This window comes from Podarcis pityusensis, assembly GCF_964106645.2.
Source record: "Podarcis pityusensis genome assembly, chromosome: 6".
In the NCBI taxonomy this organism is placed as follows: Eukaryota; Metazoa; Chordata; class Lepidosauria; order Squamata; family Lacertidae; genus Podarcis; species Podarcis pityusensis.
Genome location: NC_138030.1, coordinates 183,623 through 207,688, shown reverse-complemented (window position 1 = coordinate 207,688; position 24,066 = coordinate 183,623). Strand labels below are relative to the sequence as shown.

Genomic DNA, 24,066 nt, shown 5'->3' with positions numbered 1-24,066 from the left:
AAAGGGTTTTCCGTTTTGGAGGTGCTTCGCAAAACGAATTTCCTATGTGCTTGCTTCGCAAGACGAAAATGTCTTGCGAGTTCCTGCGGGGTTTTTTCCTCCCCCCCCCCTTTTCCCAAGCCGCTAAGCCGCTTACCAGCTGATCTTTAAGCCGCTTAACAGCTGATGCTAAGCCGCTTATCAGCTGATCTTTAAGCCGCTTATCAGCTGATCGTTAAGCCGCTTATCAGCTGATCTTTAAGCCGGCTAAGCCGCTAATACTGTAGCGCTAAGCCGCTAAACCTCTAATGGGCTTTCTTCGCAAGACGAAAAAACCCGCAAGACGAAGAGACTCGCGGAACGGATTCTTTTCGTCTTGCGAGGCACCACTGTACCTGGAGTTTCTCCTTAGACTACTGCTGTGTGCCATAGTATGCTAAGTGAGATGTTCCACTGTTGGGACCAGCAGCCATAAATGGACTTTCTGTATATATTTCAACAATTACGCTTAATACGGGCAATAAAGAGCTTATTGCTTGGACTGCTCTTGCGTCTTGAGCTGTTTATCCATCAGGGCAAATCCGCTTGCAAAATCTCAGAGGTATTTTGCCTGCATAATTTTTACTCCTGCCATTGCTGTGAACCAATGCATGATAATAAGTAAATTATATTTTAAACTTACTTCCCAGGTTGTTGACTTTGTTAATCAGGGTAAGAAAGGGAGAGTCAGTTGAGTTGATAGCTGGACTTGCTCAAAACAAGGTTTCATAGCCTAATCCCTGTGCTTTTAATGTTGCAGCCAAGGATGGGACCCCCCCCCCCTTTGGTGTCCTCTGCTCTGGGCTGTTATTGGGGATCCACGGATTACACACACATGAAGGAGATGGATGGTTGGTGAAGGAATGGCCGCTACTGCTTCAACCATGACGGTCCCTGGCAGGGCTTCGCTGCCCCACAGGGGACTTTCCTTGCCAGGTTCCAGCGCCCCCTTCCTGCATAGAGGCTGGAATCCCCCACCCCGAGTCCTGTTGATTGCATGGGGGCTGCTTTTCATCTCCTGTTTCTGCCGCTGGGTCGGCAGGCCGTGGTGTCCCAAGAGTCAAAATGTCATAGAATCAGAGAGCCACAGAGTTGGGAGAGACCAAAGGGGTTAAGGTCTCACAGCTAATGTGTCGGGTTTTGGGGGGTTCTCAAAGGCACGCACCAGCCAGAAGAAGAGGACGTCACACAGTGGAGATATAAGAAGAAAACTTGTATTAAAATGCACATGAAAACAATGGGGCTGAGGCCCCGCTGTGCTCAGGCTCCCCATTCCACTGCTTGGCTCCATCCTCCTGGCAGGCTGCTACATGGCTAGTCATGCTCAGGCAGAGACATTAATGGGCTCAAAGGCTTTGATGTCTTGAAATTTGTCACAGGAGAAATTAACCAGCAGCTGCTTCGTCCCACTCTTGCTGGGCTTGACCTCGAACTCGAGGCGGGTGCTCTGCTTGGCCTGCAGGGGTGGCGCGCTGCAAACAAGGAGCAAAAGGAGCCAGTCAGCTGATGCTCAGGAGGAGCTGTGGGCCTGGCATGGGGGCTGCCTGGCCCTCCTCTGCCCTTCAGGACTCCAGGGCTAGCTCCTGCAGCAGCAGCCGCCAAGCCAGAGGCTCTCCCAGGCCCTGCCCACCAGGCGGGGTCTCCCTCTCGCTGCTGGGTTCCCATGCGCAGGCCAGGCTGCTGCTTCATTTGCTTTTCACTACTAATTAGATCAGGCACAATAACTCTGAGTTGGGGGGGGGGACAGTGGCAGAAGCAGGTGCTTCCCCTGCAGAAGGACCCACGGCTGGGAGGGCAGCTGCCAAAGGGACCAGAGCAGGGGGGTTGGGGCTAACGGGGTCCAGGTTGGACATGCCATGATCATTCAGGTGGACCAGAAGGTACAGCCTGAGGTGCAGCCAGTGGGGGGACTCTGAGCCTGGAGAAACGATGGATGGCTGAGCATGATGGACCCACTCGGGGGGCGGGCAGTGGGTGCTGAGCAGTCTCCCATTACCCCTCACCTCCCTCTCAGACCACCCTCGGAAGAGCAGCTCTGGACGGCCCCTCCCTCGCCCCATCACCTTGTGGCAGTGGCAGCAGATGGCAGGAAGGGTATTGGGGGGGGGGGCGTATGCCTGGGAATTTATCCTTCTTCTGATTTGAGGGTCAAACTAAATGTTCCCCAGTTAAGCAGCTCAGGCTGAAGGTAGCCATGAGCTCCCACATCCACGCCAGCCAGGTGAGGAGCCAGCCTGGGCCCAGCTGAGCACACAAGTGGCTTGTGGGACCTTCAGTTTGGAGCACGGGTCCCTCTCCCCACAAAATACTTCCACATCCCATCAAAGCTTGCTCATTAGGAAGCAGGGACCCAGTGTCCCAATTCCTCTCTAGAAGGGTCCTCCTTGAAGTCTTTCTTCTAAGATCACTTTTCTTCCTCAGAGTAGTTTGTCCCCATTGGCTGCCCAGCCTCCTCCTGACTTTGGATGTGCCAAAGAAACAGCAGCCCAGCTCTGCCTTTGCTAGTTCCTGGCTGGAGTATTGAAAGGCAGTGGGGACACCCAGCCCCAGCCCCACACAGCTGCCACCAGGTGGGGTGAGTGACAGCACCAGTGCTAAGCACTGCCTGGGGTGGTTGGCAAGCCGGGGGGGTTACAGATGAGCAGTTTGAGCAGTGGGGTGCTGGGGGCAAACATTTCTAAAGGGTGGCTGAAACTCATGTCTGCAGCAGAGGCTGCCTGTGCACAGCTCTCAATCTCTCTCTCTCTCTCTCTCTCTCTCTCTCACACACACACACACACACACACACACACTCACGATTCCCTGAAGCAATTTCTCAACTATTAAAAGACACCTCTGAAGCAAAAGGGGCCCCAGCCTCTGTCACTGACAATTCCTGGTACACATAGAAAAGTTGCCTTGGAAGGTGATAGAAAAATGGGCTGTGACTCTTTTGGGTAGTGAGCAAAGGAAGCCCCACATGGCCAGGAAGACACAGGAGTCCCTTCTGGGCACCCCTTTCCAGACCCCCCACCCGGGAGACTGGAGCCCCGACTTTGCCTGCTCTGGAAGTGCAGCTGAGGAACTGGGAGGTGGGAGCACCACAAGGGAGCACCCCAGCAGCCACCCCCAGTCCTGGGGAGGGGACACGGCACCCCACCTGTCTGGATGTCCCAGGCACTTACTCCAGCTTGAGCTTCTCTGCCAGCAAGTCACTGCCCTCTGCCTGCAGCACACAGTCCTTCACTTCTTCATTGAGAGGGTTGGTGAAGACCACCTCCACCTTCAGCGGCTGGTCCACTTTCGCCTGTCCCAGCACCTGCCCAGAGAAAAGCCCCCATTGAGTAGGATGGCCACTCCCCAGGCCTCCCAGGGGGCAGGCCAGGGGGCAAAGCCAGGAGGGCACAGGCCTCCAAAGACATGCCTGGGAGGGCCAAGCACCACCCAGCAAGCAGAGAGAGAAACTTGAGGGGCAATTCTGTGGGCATCAAGGCAGGGAGGCACTCAGGAGCCTCTCCTGGGCACAGAGGCAGCTGAGGAAGGCTTACTTTCAAGGTGACGGAGGGGTTGCTCAGCGTGATGTCTCCTTCCACCACGGCTTCGGTTCCCTCTGAGAGTTGGCACAAGGCTGTGGCTCGAATCATGTTGTCTGGTGTCAGGTGTTGCTGGTACTCAGCGTATGAGATCTTGAGAGGAAACTTTTTCTCTGAAAGTGACAAGTAACCAAAGGGCCTTCCATGAGATGTGGGTCACGCAAGCCGGCAGGGGCAGACTTTGGTCTTCCATAGTTCAGCAGCACCCATGGGAGACCTAATTTGGCACCCTGCCTCATGCACATGCACTGCATCATAGTTGCAACACCTTGTGGCTCAGCGGCCGGTGCAGAGGAACCTCTTGCGGTGCTCAAAATCCCCCTCAGATGCCAGGAAGAACCCCAAAACGTTGCCCTTTCTTCAGGGGAAGGTGAGTCCCATAGCCCTTGGTGGAGAACAGTCGGGGGCTGCCAAGGCAGGAACTTGGCTAGCTGGGGGCAGATATGGGGAGCAATGATCCCCCTCTTCCGTGTCCCTTGCCCCCCAACATTGCCCATGGGTGCAAAAAGAGGAGCCCCCCATCTCTTGGGGTAGAGCAAGTGGGAAAAGGGGCAGGCCAAGCACAGGGGTCAGCACACACCAGCAGTGGAAGTTCCTTGCACCCCAAGATCTGAGGAGGTTGCTGGAACTCTCCATCCCCCACCCCAGCAAGCCAAGAGGGAGACCTATGAGAGGTGCCTCTGCCACCCCCCCCACCTGAGTGGGGCTTCTCCAGAAGGCCCGACTGTGGCTTGTGGGCAAAGGAGGAGGAAGAGGGGGCATTGGAGGCTGCCCCCTTGCTGTGGGGAGCCCACAAAAGGCTTACCTTCTTGCGGGCCCAGAGTCACTGCGAGAGAGTCCTTCCAGACTTCATGGATGGGCTTCCCATTGTAGACGATGGACCAGGCGGTCATCTTGGCCATCAGGCTCCTGGCCTCGGAGGCAAGGTTCTTCAGGGTGAAGACCAAGTCAACATCCTGACCAACCTTTGGCTCAGGGCTCTTGGACTTCAGAGTCCCTGAGAGGTTTGGGTTCACAGCTTCCGGACCCTTGGCAGATATGGCATTGAACGTGTTCAGGTTCAGCTTCTCACTGGCCTTTTTGAAGACGGCTCTTTCCTTCTCTGAGCCTGGAAGAGAAACAGCAGGTGGCAAAGCCCAGCGGGGCTGTTAGGCCCCAGTGCAGGAGCCATAGGGACCAGCAGTTGCATGAAGGGCACCTTCCCTCTCCTTCCCCAAGCCAGGGGCTCTTGGGGCCTCAGCCTCGCAGCCATCCTAGCAGTGCAAGGCCTGGTGGCACAGAAGAGCTGGGGTCCTGAGGGCTGGCAGGCAGACCATGGGGCTCTTTGCTCAGGCCTGGCTTGGGTGTGGCGCATGGACTGAAAATCTTTGCCTGCCCTCCCTCCCACTCATTGGTGGGCAATACCACCCATGTTCCGCCCTCCCTGCCCTGGCCAATCTGCTGACAGGGCACCCAAAGTAGCTTTTGGGAAATGCTCTGAGAAACACCTGAGCCTCCATGGGTGTAGCCAAGGGGCAGCAGGGGAGCATCTCTCCCCCCCCCCCATCAAGTAAATCCATAAAAATATTTAACTGAGGTTCTGCCCCCAACAAAAATACTGGCTCCACCCATGTGAGCCTCCCTCTGCTTTGCTCTCCTGATGGGCCAGTCTTGTCCTCACAACTTGGGTAAGTGCTCATTTCCTTGGCAATAATCCAGATCCCTCAACATTTCCAGTTTCTGTCTCAATTTGCATGCCTTACCTTCTGGGTATTTATAATTGTTGGTGACATCCTGGCGGGCATAGCTGCCCACGGCCTTGGTGCTTGTGTTCTGGCCAATCGTCTTGGTCTCAGAGTAGACCTTTGTTTTCTTTCCCGTGTTCGTGTCATACGTCCAGGTGACGCGGTCGGCATTGACCTCTGCATAGACGAATGGGCAATCGTAGTTCAGGTCGACGTCTCCTTCCTTGATGGCCGTCAGCGAAGCTGGACCACATTGGAAGATGCCTGCAGGAAGGAAAGGGAGGGAGAATCATAGAATCATAGAGTTGGAAGAGACCACAAGGGCCATCGAGTCCAACCCCCTGCCAGAGAACCAGTGGGCATTCTGCGCCTCAAGGCCACATGCAAGAAAACAGTTTGGGAGGGAGCAAACAAAACCCCAGCTAGCAGATACATTTAAAACAAAATGAAAAGCATACAAAATAAACTTTCATAGCAAAGACCCACTAAGTCAGCTGGGAAAGCCCGTCAGAACAAAAATGTCTTCAGCTGCTTCCAGAAAGTGCAGATCATGGCTGCCTGTCATATCTCAACAGGGATGCTGCTCCACAGAAGAAGGGCAGCCACACTCAAAGCCCTCTTCTTGACAGGTCAGCTGCTTTTGGTGAGAGCCATTGTCGTCTAGGCATTGTGAGTTTGGGAGTGAGAGAAGGGGCAGAGAGAGAGGCAGGGGAGATTTTTTCTAACTTGCAGGAGAAACCTCCTGCCAGCTGCAGCCACCTACTGGGCAGCCAGTGCCAGATTTACATAGCTTGGGCCCCCGAAAAAAAATTTAAAGGAAAACAACAACCTGGATGTACATTTCCAAAATATAAGATAAAAAACAAATAAAATAAAACCTACATACAGCAACAGTGTTTTGTGTTGTGTATGGACCTATTAAAATTAATCAATTTTATGTATATTGGTAATTCAAAATTATTTTGATGTGAATGGACAATTTGTTGTTGACAAACGACAGCTGGGCATATAAAGGGCCCCATTCCCTTCTGTAACTTAGGGCCTCATCAAACCTAAATCCGGCCCTGTGGGCAGCAAAGGGATAAGATGGTCTCTCTTGCAAGGAACCTGGTCCCAAGCCGTATAAGGACCATGTACAGTATGTAAGTACCAAGGCCTTGAACTTGGCCCGAGAGCAGAATGGCAGCTGGTGCAAATTCCAAATGTTGCTGCTGGTTGGTCCCTAAAATCAACCTTGGTGTTCTGCCCTCCACAAAATCTTTCCTTTCAAAAAATACATATTATTGTGCACGGCACTCCAGCAGGTTTCATAATATGATGGGCAAAAGGTCCCCCTGCTTAAATTTCTTTAAAAATTAATTCCATTTTTCATTCATTTTCCTTCTGTCATTGACTGCTCCCACAAATCCCCCACCAGGATGACATTGCAGCAAAAGGTTTTGTTCGCCCCTTTGCCAGGCTCCTTAAAATCGGTACATGTAAAACAAAACTATCAACATTTAATAGTGAATGATACAAAATTATATTTAAAAAGAGAATAGCTGGTGGGAAACCTTGAGAATCACTGTTCCTATAGCATTGACTCTTCCAGAAACACTGGGGGAAGAAAAATTGTGACTCCCCCCCCCCTTTTTTAGACAACAAAGGTAAGTTTTCCTAAAACAAGAGCCCCTGGACCTCTTTGTCTGACCTTTGGCAGGTTTCTTAGCCAAGGGCGGCTCCCAGTCTCAGGTTCCCAGTTGCCCACATAAGACTGGGAGAGGAAGGGGGCTTCTCCCCCCCTGCCCCAAATGCCAACGGCAGCCCCTGAGGAGGGGCCACTGCCCTTCACAGAGACATCCTCCTCTCAGGAGGGGATGCCTCTTATTCCAATTCTGCCACAAAATAAACAAGCAACCTTCTTTTGCTCCCGTGAGAAAAATAGCCCTTAAAGGTCTTGTGGGATGTACAACATTCCTTGTAATGCTAGAGTGGACATGCAAGGGAATGTTTGGTCCAGCCAGTTGAAACTTCCTGTTCCTCCTGGCCTGGCGCATCCTTCCTCTTGCATGTGACTAGAGGTGGGCATGACCTCACCTGTCCAGGTAACAAAAGGACGAGTCATGCAGCACTCCCTCCCTTTTTTTCTTTCTCCTTTTGTCTGCTTCCAGCTAGGACTGCTCCGTTGGCTTTCAGCCAACAGCAGCACAGGGATATGGGGTAAATCTACATGTTGCTATTTGTAACTTTAAGTCTTTAAGCCTTCAGGACTGATACTGTGCACTGCCTGAAAGTGAGTAAACTTACTTTTTGTTGACTATGAAGAGGATTGTGGTGTCTTTATTCTTTTAAGAGGGATTTAAAAGGGGATCTTACCAGGAACATACAATTCACTCTGAGGCAGATTGAATTGCATAATAGTAAGAGGTTCTAACGAGCCTGCAACCAGTTTCTGCTGTGCATGAGAAGGGGAACGTAACTCTGCTACATAAGAAACTTGCTAGCGCATGTTAGGAAGATTATTAATACAAAATATATCCTCTCCTGCCACCCTGAACATTCCCACAGGTCCCTTGGATGAAACTCCCCTGGACGAATCCACATGAAGCTTGGCAGGCTTTGGATTCCACTCTGGAGGAGATCCTTTGCCTGCAAATGTCATCCACCTCTGCAAAAATGCAGGTGGGGAATTATTGCTGATTTTAGATTTCCCATTATATAGTCAAGGGGTAGGGGACAGAGCTTGGGATTTAGCAGATCAGAATTGGTCCCAAATAGTGAATTGAACTGGAACAACACAGAACCTTTGGGTCCCTTCTAACACTACAGTTCTTTGATTCTGCTGCCCGCCACTTAGCCCCTCGCCAAACCTGGGCATTTCTGCCATGGGGAACAGTGTGGCAAGAAGGCAAAGCACAAATCAGCCTGCCCCCCCCCCCCCCCAGTTCTCACCTGTGCTCCTCTCCTGGGGAGTTGCATCCAGAATTTGCCACCCATTGAACTGGGAGCCAAGGTCCGGCCGGACAAACCAACCTTCATTCCAGACATGGAAGTTCCTGGGCCAGAGAATAAAAAAGCCTGATGTGAAGGTTTGCAGTGAGATGAGGGCAGATTGTGGCTTCCACCACGGCAACTTCCTCCTGCCAAGGGAGCCAAGGAAAGGACCAAGAGATCCCTTTCACCCACCCACCCAGGGCCCTGCCTCTCTGTGCAGAAATGCAACTGATGCTGGTGAGGTGGGGGGAAGAGTCAGGCTGAGTTACCAGACACTGTCGGAGGCAATGTTCAGGGGGTTCCCAGAGCTGTCATAGTACTCATCCACAGTCAGGCTTTTGTCGGTGTCGTGGGCAGAATTGAAATTGGAGATCATGCGTGCTGCAATTCCCAGGCATCGGAGGACTGAGAGGGAATGAGAGAGAGAATATGAACTTTGTGAGGCTGTTCCTCAGGGGCAGAGGCAATGGCTGCAGAATACTCTTGGTTGAAACATCAACTTCTCAGGCAGGTGCTCTTGGCTCTGTGGCCTGTGAGCACTCCTTGGGAGATGTTGCCATTGACCCTCTGGGCTGGCGCAAGAGCAAGCATGGAAAGGGGAGCGGTCACTGGAAGGAAGTAGAGCAGTGGCTGCCATTCCCACTCAGGAGTCTCCTGTGACGAGGACGGTCTAAGGTGCTGGGTGCGAGAGGCAGGTGCAAAGTTGAAACTTCATCCCTAGATAGATGGCTGCCCCATGCCCCATTGCCCTCTTTGTCAGGGCCAGCACTTTTTCTGCCTCCTCACACATCTGAAAATGCCAGGGGGACCCAACAGAGCGTATCAGACTACCGAGACCACCAGCCCGGAAAGAGCCCCACCAGGGGAGTTTGCCGATCCAGAGAGGGTGACGCTTTTCTCCCCAGTCACAACACACACAAACATACCCAGCCTAGTTCCATGCCCAGGATCCCAGGCAGAAAGGGCCACAAGTCTGAATCAAAGCTCAGACCAGAAGCACAAGTGCAGGTCGCTCTGAGCCATGAGGAAGAAGGGGAGCCGTGGAGCAAAGGGCTCTCTGGATCCAGCTATGGCTCCTTCTCCTTACTTCCGGATTTACTGGTGCAGCACATCCTTCTGTCCCGCTCCTAGGCCTGTGTGTGATGGTGACCCCTGGACTGGACATTTCACTTGCCACAATTACATCAAATGATAGGGACAGAATGAAATGTTGAAGCAGAAAGGCATGGAATCATGGAGCTGGAAGGGACCCCAAGGGATCTTTCTTGTGCAACCCCCTGCAATGCAGGAATCTCAGCTCAAGCATCCCTGACAGATGGCCATCCAACCTCTGCTTAGAAACCTCCAAGGAAGGAGAGTCCAGAACCTCCTTATAAAAAGTAAACACTTGTTTGACCTCAGTTATTTGACACAGAGGGGGAAACCTGCAGATACAGTCCAAAAGGCACACAGGGAGTCCTGCATGTATGGGAGAAATTTAAAAAGCAAGTGGTCCTCACTGACTGGGTGCAAAAAGATATTGTCATCCGGAGGAGCCCTGGCTGCCTATATAAAACACTATAGCGCCCCCCCCTTACCTGAGAGTAAGGCCCACTGAACTCAGTGCAGCTTTCTTCTGAGTAGATCGTTCTTTACTAGATGCAAGTCAGCTGCACCAAATGACCCCGTTCAGCTAGGCCCTGCGCCTTGCAAAGCTGAGCAGACGCTGCCAACAGACCTTGTGCCCCTTGGCAACATCTGAAGACCCTGATCTACCTGATCCAGTGCTGGGTGGACTGGGCCCTGTGCTTTGCAGAGTCAGGCCCAGGCTGCCACTGGGCCCAGCACTGGTGGCAGCTACAAGCAGCTCTGGTTCGCCCAGCCCTACCCATTGCCACCCCACCTGACCTGGGGGTTCTGGATCGGTAGCTCTACTGGTCAAAATAGGAGCATCAGCAATCGCCCTCTCCTATCAGAAACATCCCAGGACTGCTCCAAGAAAACACATGTGGCAAAAAGGAGTGCTAGGCCCTGGTGGCCCTCCCCCTTACCCACTTGCCATTGACCAAGCGGATAGCTAGCTAATCAGGATTCTATATGTGCCTATTTTTCTTCCCTTCTCATTTCCCTCTGTGGCCCCCTAGCCTCGTGCTATGCCCCCCCCCATTTATGCGATTTTCACCTGTGACCCCCTTGGAATATCCTTAGAATATCCCCTTGGAATATTCTAGAGAATTTTCTGTGACCCCTTGGTTGTGGGGGTTTGTTGTCAAAATAACAATGCATTGTTGAGGTTGAGTAACTCTAGAGACTAGGGACGTGGGTGGCGCTGTGGGTTAAACCACAGAGCCTAGGGCTTGCTGATCTGAAGGTCGTAGTGAACCGGCTTAGTCCTGCTGGCCACATGACCCGGAAGCTGTACGCCGGCTCCCTTGGCCAATAAAGCGAGATGAGCGCTGCAACCCCAGAGTCGTCCGTGACTGGACCTAATGGTCAGGGGTCCCTTTACCTTTACCCTTAACTCTAGAGACTAACAACCACAGTGCTGCAAATTTCTGGTTAGACAGATTGCAAAGAAAAGCAATGTAATTTGCAGACACAGAGCTCTGTTTGACAGCACTTCCCTTGAGTTCTCTAGCAGGAAAAAGACAAAGGGATTAAATTTTTTCTACTTCCTCCTGCTTCAGAACTCATTATCTTTTCCGCCATGCTTCTGAGGCAGATGGACGTCTGTCTGGTCTCTCCTCCAGTGGAGATTCCATTTTTGACCTCAACTATGCATTGTAATCTAGAAGCAGAATTTGCCTGTTTGTAACTGCTGGAATCAAGTGCAAGACTTTATGTAAGTACTATTTTACATGTGATTCTTTTATTAAGAGGGAGAAAGGGGGATATCCTATATCCTATCCTTCCCACAAAATCCATCCAACAATGGTTCCCTGGGGACTCTGAATGTTCTGGGGGTGGGGGGGGCAGCAGCAGAGAAGCTGCTTGCAGCAAAAGGCATTGGCACCCATTGCACTCAGCCATCCGTTTTGCCCAGACGAAATGCTTGCTGCCTGCCTGCCACCCGTGGTTTGGCTGCTGACCAGAGGCAGCAGAGCCTGCCATGAAAACCCACAGCTGGTGCTTGAGCTAATCCTCACCCAGCGGCTTGGTGGCGCATGCCAGTGTTTCAGGCAGACCTACCTGTAGTCAGCACTCCAGCAAAGACCCAGCACTGCCCATACAGGACAGGTCTATATCCCGAGTCCTTCCATTTTCTCAAGATGTCCACGCTTCCATTCCAGCTGCTTGGACTCTCCCCACCACTGTAATTCCCACTCCAGTTTCCTTGCAGGACTCCTCTGTCGTCATTGCTGTTGACCTGCAGTGGGGGAGGGGGGAGTCGAGAGAGGCCAATGAGCTGCTCCCCCTTTTTTGCACAGGCCGGATTGGACCAGGGAGCAGCAGGAAGGGAGTAGCGGGCTGCCTGCCTGCCTGCCTTCCCCTTTCCTCCCATGATCCCACCTCCACATCCTTTTGCAAAGTTAATAGAATCATAAAATTGTAGGCAGGCAGGTGAGAGCCCCCTCGTGGCTCCTCTCAGGGACGCTCGCTCCTATCCATGGGGTGGGTGGGAGGCTGGCTCGTGCTGGGCTTTCCTTACCATGGCGCTGAGCACCCGCCCAACGTATTTGGGGTCATTTCGTCTGCGCACGTCAGCAGTTGGGTCCTTGCGGTAGCTCAAGCTCCGGTCTAGGATGTCAAGGCAGATGTCCAAAATGCCCTCTTGAAACTGAACACAGAGAGGAAGACAAATGAAATGGTTCTTCATCCTGTGGCAGCATCACCCAGTGCTACACACATAACCTGGAGCTCCCCCTGCGTTTTGAGCGACTCCAACTATGAACTGGTTGAAGGAAGAGAGCAGGTACTATTTGTTCCTTCCTCTGCAGGAGAGGAGGGGAAATGATATCACACAGAGCCCTCTCTACCAATTGCATTTCTATGGTCTGAGTCAGCCTCTCATCAATACAGTTCTGTGGATTTAGCACCTTCTCATGTGTTGGGGGAATTACTGGCTTGTTTTGCTTTTGATTTTCTTACTTATTTTGTGTTTTCATTTTGTATTTTTCTGTATTTTTATGTTGTGAACTGTGATCTTTGGAAGAAGGCTGATATACAAACTTAATAAAATAAATAATTAATATAAATATGTGCTTGTGAGGTTTGGCTGCTAATCTCTCACAAGGCCTGGGTGGGCGAGAGGGGCCCACAGTGGCTCCGAAGGTTTCCTGCCCCTCTCCCTCCCTTGGGAAGAGGCTTGGGAGTAACCCAGACTGTCCCAGAGAATGTTCAGCTTGTTAAGACGACCCAGGCCAGGGGCTCCTCCTTCTCCCTCTCCCCCCTTCCCGGGATTGCCATATGTCCTCTTTTTCATGGGTAGAGCCATCATCTCCCCCCAAAAAACTAAGTTTTGGGTCTTTGGGGGGATTTTTACAGCATTTTCCTCAAAAAGTGCCCTAAGTTGCCATACTTCCGGAGTTTTCTGGACATTTCGCCATTTTGGCGAAAAATCCTCCCAGACACCGTTTTGACAGTCCGATTCACGGACGTGTCTGGGGGAAAACCGAGACGTATGGCAGCCCTATCATGGTGATCCATAGCAGTGGCGTAGCGTGGGTTGTCAGCACCCGGGGCAAGGCAAGTAATTTGCGCCCCCTAACCCCCAGATGTTGCGCCCGGTGCGGCCGGCCCCCCCCCCTGCACCCCCCACGCTAGGCCACTGATCCATAGCTAAAAGCAGAAGTCGACAAATGTGTCCTGTTTTTTGCTCTTCAAAATATGGCAACCCGAAGACCCCCAGGGACCGTCCAGCCAGCCTAGGAAGTGCGCTCTGGTCGCGGGGGAGGAGACACGAGGCATTGCCATCCACACCTGGAATTGAGGAGGAGCTGGAAAGGTCCTTTGGTTTCACATCCAGGACCCATTTTCTCTCTCTTCTTTTGAGAAAGTGGGGGGGGGGGACGGGATTTGGAGCGCGCGCGTGTGCGCGTAAGCTGAGCTCCAGTTGCTCTGGGCATTTCTGGACGGGGCCGGTAGCGTCTCTCCTAACCCCTCCCCACCCCGGTCTCCAGCCCCCGCCCAAAAGCTTCCCCCTACCTGGCCAAAGTTCCACCCGAAGCTCGAGATGCGGTTCGCGCTGCCCACGAAGACGACGCCGAACTCGGAGAGGACGTATTCCTTGCGCTCCGCGTCGTTGCCCATGAAGACGTCGTCTCCTGCGAGCGAAAGAACCGGCCGGTGCTGAGGAGCCATTTGGGTGGGGAAGAACTAGGAATCCCCAATACCTCCTTGGGACGCCCCCAGCCCTCCTCCCCGTAGCTGCAGGTGGCCCGTCCTGTCCCTGTGCGCCTTGGGGGCAGGAAGCCCCCGGCGCCACCCCGAGGCCGCTTCGTGCAGCTGGAAGCACCTAGCCAGGAGGAGAAGGAGGAGGAGTCTCGGGTCCCCAGAAGAAAAGGCCGGGGGCCGAGGGGGGCAGTCGTGGGGGGGGCGGGGCGGTGGGTTCGGGGGCATCAGTCGCCTGGGGGCCGTGTGTTTTGGATTTGTTTTCGCTCTTGTTTTTATTAAGTATTTCGTGTTTCTTATATTTTTATGTTGTGAACCACCTTGAGATCTACGGATGAAGGGCGGCATACAAATTTAATAAATAACTAAATACCTGTCGCCCAGGGGTTAAAGAGCAGCACGAAGGTGCCGAGGTGGGAGGCGCCGGCGTTCGTTTTGATCCCCAGCCGGTAGCGCCCGATGGCGGCACTCGCAGGGCTGGAAATGGCGATGTTCAGGGAGCCCGAAGCCGCCGGAGAGTCCTGGACGGCGCCCCAGGAGCCGCCGCTGGGTGCGGCGCTGGAGATGCCAAAAGCCACGCGGGTCTTCTCGTGCAGGGCAGAGGTCGATCCTGGCAGCAGGAGGAAGGCGGTGAGCTTTGGGCATAGTGGAGGTCACATCTTGGGCAGCCCGCCCTCCGGGGTGGGGGCCTTTACGCCAAGTGGCCCCCTCGGCATGGAGAGCCAAGGAGTCACCCAGCTGGACTCTGCATTTCGGTGGCGGCTTACCTGTTTCGACGGTGAACGTGAGGCTGCCTGGAGCTGGCGCTGCTCCGCCGAAGGCCAGAGAGATATAGAAAAGTTGTGCCCGTCGCACCACCAGCTCGGTGCCGGGGTACTGCTCGGTGTGGTGCGCGCTGCCATTGGCCTTCCGCTTCCAGTCAATCTTCGGCACAGCTGCAAAAACGGGGACAAGACCACGAAGGTTGAGGCAGAGAGGCTCGCCTGCGCCTTTCCGAAACAGGTCATGCCCTCGCAGCGACCCAGAAGGCACCCTTCAGTCACAGGGCGCTCCTTTCCCTGAAGACCAAGAGCCAAGGGACCGCCTTTCCTAGCGCCCCTTTCCCTCAGACCGGCTGGAGAAACGCGCGTGAAACGGAGCTCTTGATGCTCGACTTCATCGCATTTGACACCAATGCAAATACTGTAGATCTCCCGTGCGAGAGGAGGAGGAGGAGGAGATCTGTGGCAGCTGCGGAGTTGTGGGCAGGGCAGACCCTCCACGTGGCGCTGCGGCACTTCGGCAAGAGCAGCCGCTGCGGAGCAGGGCAGCGCAAGGGCACCAGCCCGCCTGTCCCGGCCTGGCGCCAGCTGAGCTCAGTCGCTTTCTGCGGATTCACGCGTGTTGGGTTGCGTATACAGAACAGAAACCGCCGTCTCCGGTGCCAAAGTATTTAGTCAAGGGATGGATTGTGACTAAGCAAAAACCACTCACGAATCTGAGGGCTCAGCAGCACTTGCTCTCTTAGCGCCTGGGACGGGACCGGGCGGGCAAGCAGTTCATCGGGGAAGGAGGGGAGGGGGGCACTCGCCCAGACTCTCGCCATGGCAGCCCGGCCACATTCTGGATGCGGCCAAGCCTGCGCGCGCTCTCTCTGCGCGTCCTGCATCGCCCTGGGAAGACTCCAGGTCCCGCCGCTCCTTGGCCCGGGGTGCGGAGCGCTTGGGCTGGGCTGCGGACCGAGGGAGCTGCCCGGCCCCCCCCGAAGCCCAGAGCCCAGCCGCGTTCCGCAAGCGCCGGCTTGCCCTGCCCCCGCCTCTCGCTGTAATTACGGCTCTTCAAAGGGGGCGGACAGCGCGCGGAGCGTGTCCCGGTGGGGAGAGGGCAGCCCCAGGTCCCAGCCCAGGAGGCAGCCGGCCGGGGACTAAAGATTTGCCTTTGGGAAGCTGCTGTTTGGCGGCGGACGCCCCATAACGGAACTGCCGGAGCCTCGTTGGTCCTCGGAGAGAGCCGGCCCGCCTTGCGGAACGCGCTGTCACTGGAAGTCCAATGGACGCCTGCTGAAATTTTTTCCGCGCTGCCCAGCTCATGCAGACAATTAAGACACCACCTTTCAAAGTCTCATAGAACCGTAGAGTTGGAAGGCACCCCAGGGTCATCTAGTCTACCCTCTGCATTGCAGGAATCTGTTGCCCAAGGTGGGGCTGAACCCATGACCCTGAGAGTAAGAGCCTCATACTCTACGGACCGAGCGATCACTAGAGAGGGAGTTCCAAAGGTTGGAACAGACACCATAATACTGTAGTTAGTGGAGGATTCCTGTGTTTAGATTTTCATGTGCTTTTAACTGCATATAGATGTTGTAAGCACGGGTTCTTTTTGTGATGTAGTGGTATATGCATATTCATTGGGGTCAGGATAGAGGTTAACTTTCCCCCGTCAGGCGATCAGCCTCTCTGCTCCAGCCCTGCCCTGCTCAGGGTGGTCCCCTTTTCCATCCATGTCCTTGATGAGCTGGCTCTGCTTTGCTGCCGGCCCAGGATGAGCCCTACAGGTCTTTATCCACTCTAGAAAGCAGACCACCCTCACCAGCCCCTCCAGGCTGTGCTCCAAGCAGCAACAGGGCTGGGGGAAATGGGCAGGGCTGTGCCTAGCCCCTCCGGGCAGGGGGGCAGGTGTGCTGGGTCCGTCCGAGCAAGGTGGGGTGCATGGCTAGAGGAAGGCCAGCCCACCAGAGAGATGCAAAGGCTCCCCCTGCAGAGGAAGAGGCAGGAGAACCCAGCTGGCTTGTATTCTATTAGCTGGTGCTGTGGAGGGGTAGAGGAGAGGGCAAAGGCAAAGGCAAAGCCTTGATTTGCTGGCATGCCCAACAGGTCCATGAAATGCTGGCCAAGCCTTCCTTATTCGCACCTGCCCAGCCCTGCAGGCAGCCCATACTGGGGCCTTGCCCAGGGCAGCTTGTACTCACCAGCCATGCTCTCTCTTGTTCTGCTGCTCTTTGGGTCCTCTAGAGAAGCTCCCAGGGATAGGATGAGTCTCTCAAGGGGCTTGGAAGCACCTTATATGCAGCACACTGGAGACTCCTCCTTTTTGTCCAAAGGTGGGCGAGGCTCACAAGCCACACCAACAGTGCTGCAACCTTCCCTGACAGAGTGCGCCTGCCATGGGAGGGGCAGGCAGGCAGGAGTGACTCTGGGTGGCTCTTCACTCCAGGAAGGCTGATGACAGAAAGGGTGCATGCAGCAGGGAGTCATTTCCAGGTCAGAAGAAAGGGGCCTGAATCAGTCACCAGTAACCTTTCCCCTAGTCTTCCTAGGAAGGCCTCGGCACAAAGCCCTCAAGTGGCCAGCCCTCTGGGGCAGGTACACGGGCCTCTCTACAACTAGGGCATCTCTTAACTCATGCAGCCATGAAGCCAGCATTTCCCACTGAGGAACAGCTCGGTGGTGCAACCTCATTAAGCTGCACTCCTTCCTTAACGCTAATTCCTTGCTGCATCCCGCACTCGCTGCATGTCAGACACTTTGCCAGCTGCAGTTCTGCTGGGTGGGAGGTGGCGGATGGCTGCAGCTGCCTGTGTGCAGGTCAACTCTTCCCTGAACTTGTTACCAGAGAAGTCAAGGCCATTTCTGACAAAAGCAGGAACGCACCACCTCCTCCCTCCAATACGCCCATCCCAGCACAGGACTGATGACAGGCCTGTGGCAACAAGCACTCAAGGAAGGAGACCCTCCAAAGGCACCTCGGAAAGGGTCCCTTTCCCTCCCACCCTCTCTCCAGTATTCTTGGGCAACCCACATGCAGGAGAGGCTCAAAGCTTCTTATGTTAATAGGCTTCTTAAACAACTGATGCATATTCACACACCAACTTATTTTTGCTGCCACACATGAAACAGCCTGGCTGGAACCTCCAGAGCTGGCTCTTCCTGAGCATTTGTCCCTTGCTCTCTCAGCCAGTGCTGGGACCAAGCAGGCAGGGGAGCTGTGATGGGGCCTGCTGGCTTCCAGGATCCGGCCATTTGCCCCAGTGACCGTCATGGCAGTGACTAAGAAGAGCTTCCTTATGTCAAAACCCTCCATGAAAGATTGTGTGGCAAGGAACAACTATCCATATGCATTTCTACTCATGAGACGGATGTGACTCCCCTGAGTCACGAGCTGATACATCTACCAATTCTTCCAGGGTTGCAGTTTCACTCACAGGAAAAGCAGAGGGAACCCTCTTCCTGCTAATGGGCCTTCCCACTGAAACTGGAAGTCGCTCTCTTTCTACAGGGAGTCAAGACAGAGCCTTGGTGCCACTCGGGAGCACATGGCAGGCCAGCCTTCCCTGCTCTTCCTCTCCTTCTGATGCAGCGGTGCCATCCCTTTGCCCAACAAACATCTCAAGACAGCAAGTCCTCTGACCAATTTGTGGACTGGGCATCTGTACAAGGAACTGCAGCCCATGGAGAAAGCCTCACTTGGGGAGGCACATGGCAGGGTCTGGAGCAAGGGGCCCAGGAGCTGCCTTCTCTCAGGACAGAGCTCAGAAGCAAAGGTGGGCTCTGCTGTTGGCTCCACTGTCCTCCAGGCCATGGCAGAGGAAGCAATGCTGGCATTTCCCGGCTCACCTCACAGTGACTGATCCAGCCAGAATCTCCTTTATGTTGCCCCATTCAGGCTGCCTCAGCACTGAGTGGCAACAGAGGCCAACGGCAAGCAGATTATTATGAAGGGCCACACCCTGAGCTGATGGTTTTCCTGTCCAGGGAATCTTGTTACATCTAGTTCTGCATGTTCACCAGTGACTGCCAGGGATAAAAGTGTGGAAAAGATCACTCCTCCCCAGGACTGTGGCTCACCTGCTTACCTGGAGGGAGGGGCAAGGAGGGGCTCAAGCAAGGGACGACGTCACACACACACCCACACCCTCCAACATCTTCAGACCTTCCACTGCCTTCCAGAATCCCAACATCTTCAGACCTTCCACTGCCCTTGGATAAGGAGCACCTGGGGTGGGGTGGGGGGGCATGTGCTAGCCTGTGGCTACTGGCAGTGAGGTTGGCAAGCTTGGGGGTGGGGAAAGATTGCCTTTGCCACCCTCTCAGTGCTCTGTCCCCCAACAGAGATTCTCCTAGACCTTATTGCAGGTAGTGAGTTTGCTCAGATCCTGGCCACCCTCCTCCCCTGGCAGTTCTCCAGGAGAAGGTACAGTTGTTCCCACCTGTTGATGGAGCCCCCCCCATACTCTTGGCTGCCCTGACACTGGCCTTGGTCCTGGGCTGGGCTTGCTCTGGCCCTCCACCTCCACCTGGGCTCAACTCCTTGTTTCCAAGCTACTCTTGGTCTTGTGCCTTGTGGAGGGGCAGCAGAAACCCCCTCCTGGCACCTCCCTCCCAAATGAAGGGGCTCGGGAGTTTGGGAGCCTTCCTGACCCTTTGGCCAGAGATATTGCCCCACTTCAGGGTGACTCGCGTGACACAGTTATGAAAGTCGGATGGGGAGGAAATGCTGGAGCAATCTGGCCCCAAGTGAGCAAGAGCGAGGGAGGAAGAGCTGCTGGGGCAATCCTGCTGGGGAAGGGATGTGCCAACCCCGCAGTTCTTGGCTCCTGCTCAGCCCCTGCTGGGGTGGACAGGCTGACTGGCCCACGCACCCCCAGGATGATGCTCACAAGGCCAGGAGCAGATTGGGTTGGCTGTGTGTGCGTTAACCAATGTGAGGAAATCTTTAACCATCAAGTGGTTGCCGTTTGAATTGCGAAACAGCTGACCCAAAGAAATCCTGTTCCTTGTAAGGATCTGGCCACGGGTTCAAGGTGTGGGCCAGGACTGGCCACCCCCTGTTCAAAACTCACCTTAGCCACAACCTTGCTGCCCCCAGCTCTGATGGCCCACGGGCTTTGCTGGCTCTAAAGGGAGAGTAGACTGGAGTGGTTCTAATAGTAGTCATAGCAGCAGCAGGGACTCTCAGAATTATAGAGTTGGGTGGGGTCCCAAGGGTCATCTAGTCCAACCCTGTCATAGTCCCGTGCTGCTCAACCATGGCAGAGCTCAGTGGCAGGAGAGGCCAGCCGACCAGCCGAGTCTCAGGGGGTACTTGTCTGGAGGCAGAGTCTATATGCAAGGTTCAGTCCAGTCCTAAGGTCAGAAGTATCTCAGTTCATGTAGTCAGACAGTCCGGGGTCAAGAAAGCAGAGAGTCCAAGGTCACAAGAGGCAAGAAGCAGCAAGGTCTGGCCAGGAACGACAAATATTGTTTCCAGCAACTGACTGAGGCTGGAAACCCTACTGAAGAAAGCTGGAGCCAGCTGGTTCTCATCAGGAGCAAGAAGGCTGATCAGTGGCAGGTGGCGTCACTCTGCCTTCTGCTCCTTCAGGCTGCTGCTCAACAGGTGAAGCTGATTCCTGGCCCATGACAAAATCCCTGCAATGCAGGAATCACAACTAAAGCCTCCCCAATAGTTGGTGATCGAGTCTCTGCTTAAAACCCCCCAATGATGGAGCCCAGCACCTTCCAAGAGAGTCTGCTCCACTGTCCAACAGTTCTTACCCTCAGTGTGTTTTCTCCCAAGATTCCCATGTTTGTAGGCGATTTTGCCTGATAAGACACTTCTTTGCAAAGTGCCCCCCCCCCCAATAATGGATTTTTGTATGTTGTTTTCACCAATGCATGCACTTTTATGTACACTTGATTACTGTATGTGCATTTTAGTACACATTACTTGGCTGGAGAACTGCATTCCAAAATTGGGGGGGGGGGCGAATTTTAAAGGATAGCTGTGTTTGAATTCTTGCAAGGTTTGCTTCCCCTTTCAGTGGAAACTGAATCGAGTTTCTCCATCTACAGAGCTAGGGGGCTCCTGCAGGTGGGAGAGGCGGCTCCTGCTGCACCCAGATACTCCACTGGACTTTCCTGGGTGCTGCCAGGGCGGGTGGGGGAAGAAGGAAGTTTTTCTCAGTGGCAGCAGCAGGGCACACAAACAGCATTTCTGATGCACAAACAGTGTGTCTGAAGAAGTGTGCTTGCACACGAAAGCTCATACCAAGAACTAACTTAGTTGGTCTTAAAGGTGCTACTGGAAGGATTTTTTTTATTTTGAGCATTTCTGATGATGGTGAAATTTCAGCTCTGCTTGCTCACAGAAGGTGGCTGTTTGTGAGGGACGGATCTCTCTCTGCTGAGCCACAGTCAGGCCTCTGGCTGGCCCTTCCTCTTTTTCAGCCCAGCTGCTGGCCACATGTGGGGTACCTGAGAGCCTCTGCTGGTCTTGCTCCACTCTAGGTCATTTCATCCTCTTTTGAGCTGCCTGCCATCAGGAAGGTCTGGTCCAGAGGACATAACACATGTGGATTCTGAAATGATTTTGAAGACAACATCTCACACCAAAGCCTCCTGCCTTGAGATCACAGCGGATGGAAGCTTGGATAAGTACATAAGACAAACCTGCTGGATCAGGCCAATGGCTCATCTAGTCCAGCATCCATTTATTCATTGTCTTGCTCTCCCACCTCGTTTCTCCAAGAAGCTCAAGGTGATATATGTACCTGGTTCTCCCCTTTCTCATTTAATCCCCGCAACCCCATGAGGTTGTTTAGGCTGAGAAGCCCCCAAGGTCACAGAAAGCTTAATGGCCAACTGGGGATTCAAACCCTGGTCTCCCAGTCTGACGCTCCTAGTCTGACACTCTAACTAATATACCACACTGGTTCTCATTTCCCACTGGGGAAACTAAGAAATCTCTGCTCTGAGAAGAACTCTCAGGTAGACCAAATCTTTTGAGGTGCTTAAAAAAATCAGCCATGTGCTCCTCTTGCTGAAGCTTCTAGCATTGGAGCTGAGCACTTGGTCCCGGTGGCAAAAGAGCCAGCAGACCTCAGGCTCAGTACAAGGCTGGCCCTGAGACCGGTGTCAGCCGAGTGAGGCTGGGGTGTGCCTACGATGGTATTCCACGGGTAATTTAAAGACTTTTTTGAAATTGTGTTTTTTAAAGGATGTGACCAGTTTTGCAACTTCAATAATTTATCTGTAACTTGGAGAAATATTTTCTCTAAAAGTACTCGAACAATTAAAAAAAACCATCTGTGGCAAAAGGACAAAGAGCTAACGCTTCATGGGCAAGTGCTGAACATATGGCAACGTTTGTTGGAAACTGTGGGGAAAAGCTTTTCTGGCAAAGAACCTGTGGCCAATGTAACATAACCGATGTGACGTGACAATTCAAGCCACGTAAATGTTTCCAAAGCAAAACCCTGTGTATATGACACTTCACTCTGCAGTCACGGGTTGAAGGGGAGCATCAGGTCTACGTGGAAGTTGTAATGTGGAGAAACAGACCCTTTGCTTTAGCAACACCCTAATGATTTGTGACTTTTCAACCCAACGTTTATTATCGTTTACAGGGAAGACAAATGTCAAGGAAGTTCTCTTTCTCAAGAAGAAGAGAATTTCATACCAATAAATATTGTATTGTATCATTTGGCCAACCAATTTCCTTTTCAGTTTCCCAGTTTCAACAATGTCAGAGATGCCAGCTGAGACCAGCACTCCGGGACCGCTTTCTGCTTTTGGAGGACAATCAGTTTCCATTGGGACATTATTCCGTGTCTTGGTGCCGCTTGTTTTAAATTATGTGCCAAATTCATGTACACTTTATGTATGAGACAAGCTTCAACCTGCCATGGGGTTGTACTTGTCCTCTGAGGCAAGTTAAGAGACTTTTGGCTCCCAAAAGGATCTCTCGATCTAGAGTATCTCCAGCCTGTGGGGCAGCCTTGGCCCACCAGTCTTCCTCCATTGGGACCGTGAGGCCATTATTCTAAGCTTGTATGATCCTAATGCAACATTTCTTCTCAGTTCAGCAAGTTAGAAAGCAAATCTATCGGTACAAAAAGGGGTCATTAACCTATTCTCTAATTTCTTGGAGTGGTATCTAACTGAAGTTTAGAAAAAAAGAGAGAGAAATCCTGAGTCACATGTTGTTTTAATCAAATGTAAAATGCCATTTGGAAAACTGTTGCCAGATAATGAAACTAGAAAATTATCTTTAAAATGAGATAGAACACGTTAACAACGTGAAGATGAAAAAAGGGTTTGTAAGTTGAAATGTTAATGGAATTATCTAGTAGCTCAATTTATGCCTCAGTTTCCCTGCTGAAATTAAAAAAAAAATATAGGAAAGAGTTTTAGGACACACTTTCAGAGTTAAAGATCAACAGCAATTAGAATATACGGTGCAGTTGTTCACATGTCAGGATAATCTACCAATTTACCAGCTGAAATCACAGTAAAACACCTCAGGCTTTCTTGAGCATTTGAAGGCTGACTGGACAATGCCTCAAACTGAGATAAGCAACTCTTCATCAAGGATAATAAAATGTGAGGTAATAAAATGTTGTTTCTTCAGAATTTCAGGAAAGCAAGAAAAGGCTTGCTGCTGTTGCTACAGTCATCCCCAGTCACTGACAAACTCATGGACAGCAGGACCGACTCCCTTTCTCAATATCTTCTCCCTGAAGAGCTGGCTGGACCCACATAGCTAAAGTTGCCCCACGGCTGGTCGCTCCTGAGACTGCAGCTGGCTTCCTACGGCACAGAGGAGCCCCTGGCCAGAAAATTACTTGCTTCTCATCTTTGTGATGCGTCCAACAGTCTTGGCTCTGAAATGCCCCAGATTTCTGCCCCACGTGTCAACTGAGGAATAACCTCAACTTCAAAAACTCTCAGAGGCGGCACCACAATATCCCCACCCTTCACTCTGGGAAATGCAAACACTGACTGCGCCAAACTCCAACCATTCCAAAGACCATTTTGGGCAAAAGAAATCTCCGGTTAATTAAATCTATCAAATTGCTCCAACAGATGCCTGCTTGATTGCCATTTGTGCTTAACTGCTCAGTTGCCAAATACGTTTAAATTGGTCTTGGTGTAATTGACACATAACTGTTGCTTATTGCATACTTCCCCAAATGATTTCAGCAATCTCCTGCCAATTAGGGTCTGGGAAAACAGGTTCCTGTTGTCCGTGTGTAGCAGCCACAATGCCCGTGCCATGCTATTTTGCGTCCTAGGCAAGGCTAACTACACACACACTAGTTAACTTCAATTTTCATAACAGATGTCTTGTAGAAAAAAGGATAAGTGCAAAACTTGAAACTGCCTTGGTCTGACCGCATCTGGAATACTGTGTCCAGTTCTGGGCACCACAATTCAAGAAGGATGTCCACATGTGGTAGATATGTAAAATAGTTTAAAAGTATCGGGAAATGATATACAATGCTATATAACGATAATGATATATGATGAGATGAAAAAAAATGTTTAAAAACCTTTTCCCAAATACCCATTTCTTTTGGGAATGGTACATATTAGGGACGCTTGTGGTGCTGTGGGTTAAACCACAGAGCCTAGGACTTGCTGATCAAAAGGTCGGTGGTTCGAATCCCCACGACGGGGTGAGCTCCCGTTGCTCGGTCCCTGCTCCTGCCAACCTAGCAGTTCAAAAGCACA

General features: G+C 52.6%; 1 protein-coding gene and 1 long non-coding RNA gene across 3 annotated transcripts; one reads left to right on the top strand and one right to left on the bottom strand.

Annotated features, from left to right (window-relative positions):
* Positions 1-1,216: 1,216 nt before the first annotated feature.
* LOC308480454 (protein-glutamine gamma-glutamyltransferase E-like) lies at positions 1,217-16,682 on the bottom strand. Its single transcript, XM_081011956.1, has 13 exons — positions 16,545-16,682; positions 14,365-14,532; positions 13,971-14,207; positions 13,412-13,530; positions 11,916-12,044; positions 11,456-11,633; positions 8,557-8,692; positions 8,246-8,349; positions 5,333-5,578; positions 4,396-4,698; positions 3,546-3,703; positions 3,183-3,316; positions 1,217-1,490 (listed from the first exon to the last, which is right to left on the bottom strand). The coding sequence occupies exons 1-13, from the start codon at positions 16,549-16,551 to the stop codon at positions 1,343-1,345; spliced, it is 2,067 nt and encodes a 688-aa protein (XP_080868082.1). The 5' UTR covers positions 16,552-16,682; the 3' UTR covers positions 1,217-1,342.
* Positions 7,489-23,417, top strand: LOC308480464. Of its 2 annotated transcripts, none has more exons than XR_013988110.1 (4): positions 7,489-7,586; positions 7,862-7,975; positions 11,059-11,108; positions 22,964-23,417. It is a non-coding gene; the product is annotated as an uncharacterized lncRNA (long non-coding RNA). The 2 variants fall into 2 exon arrangements; XR_013988111.1 differs by lacking the exon at positions 22,964-23,417 and adding an exon at positions 20,842-20,978.
* Positions 23,418-24,066: the final 649 nt, after the last annotated feature.

Excerpts from the sequence above, each read along its gene's own strand:
- LOC308480454 (XM_081011956.1), bottom strand. Across the intron at positions 14,208-14,364 it reads CACGTTCACCGTCGAAACAG|GATCGACCTCTGCCCTGCAC; the intron begins GTAAGCCGCCAC and ends TCCTGCTGCCAG. Across the intron at positions 13,531-13,970 it reads CTTTAACCCCTGGGCGACAG|GAGACGACGTCTTCATGGGC; the intron begins GTATTTAGTTAT and ends TTTCGCTCGCAG.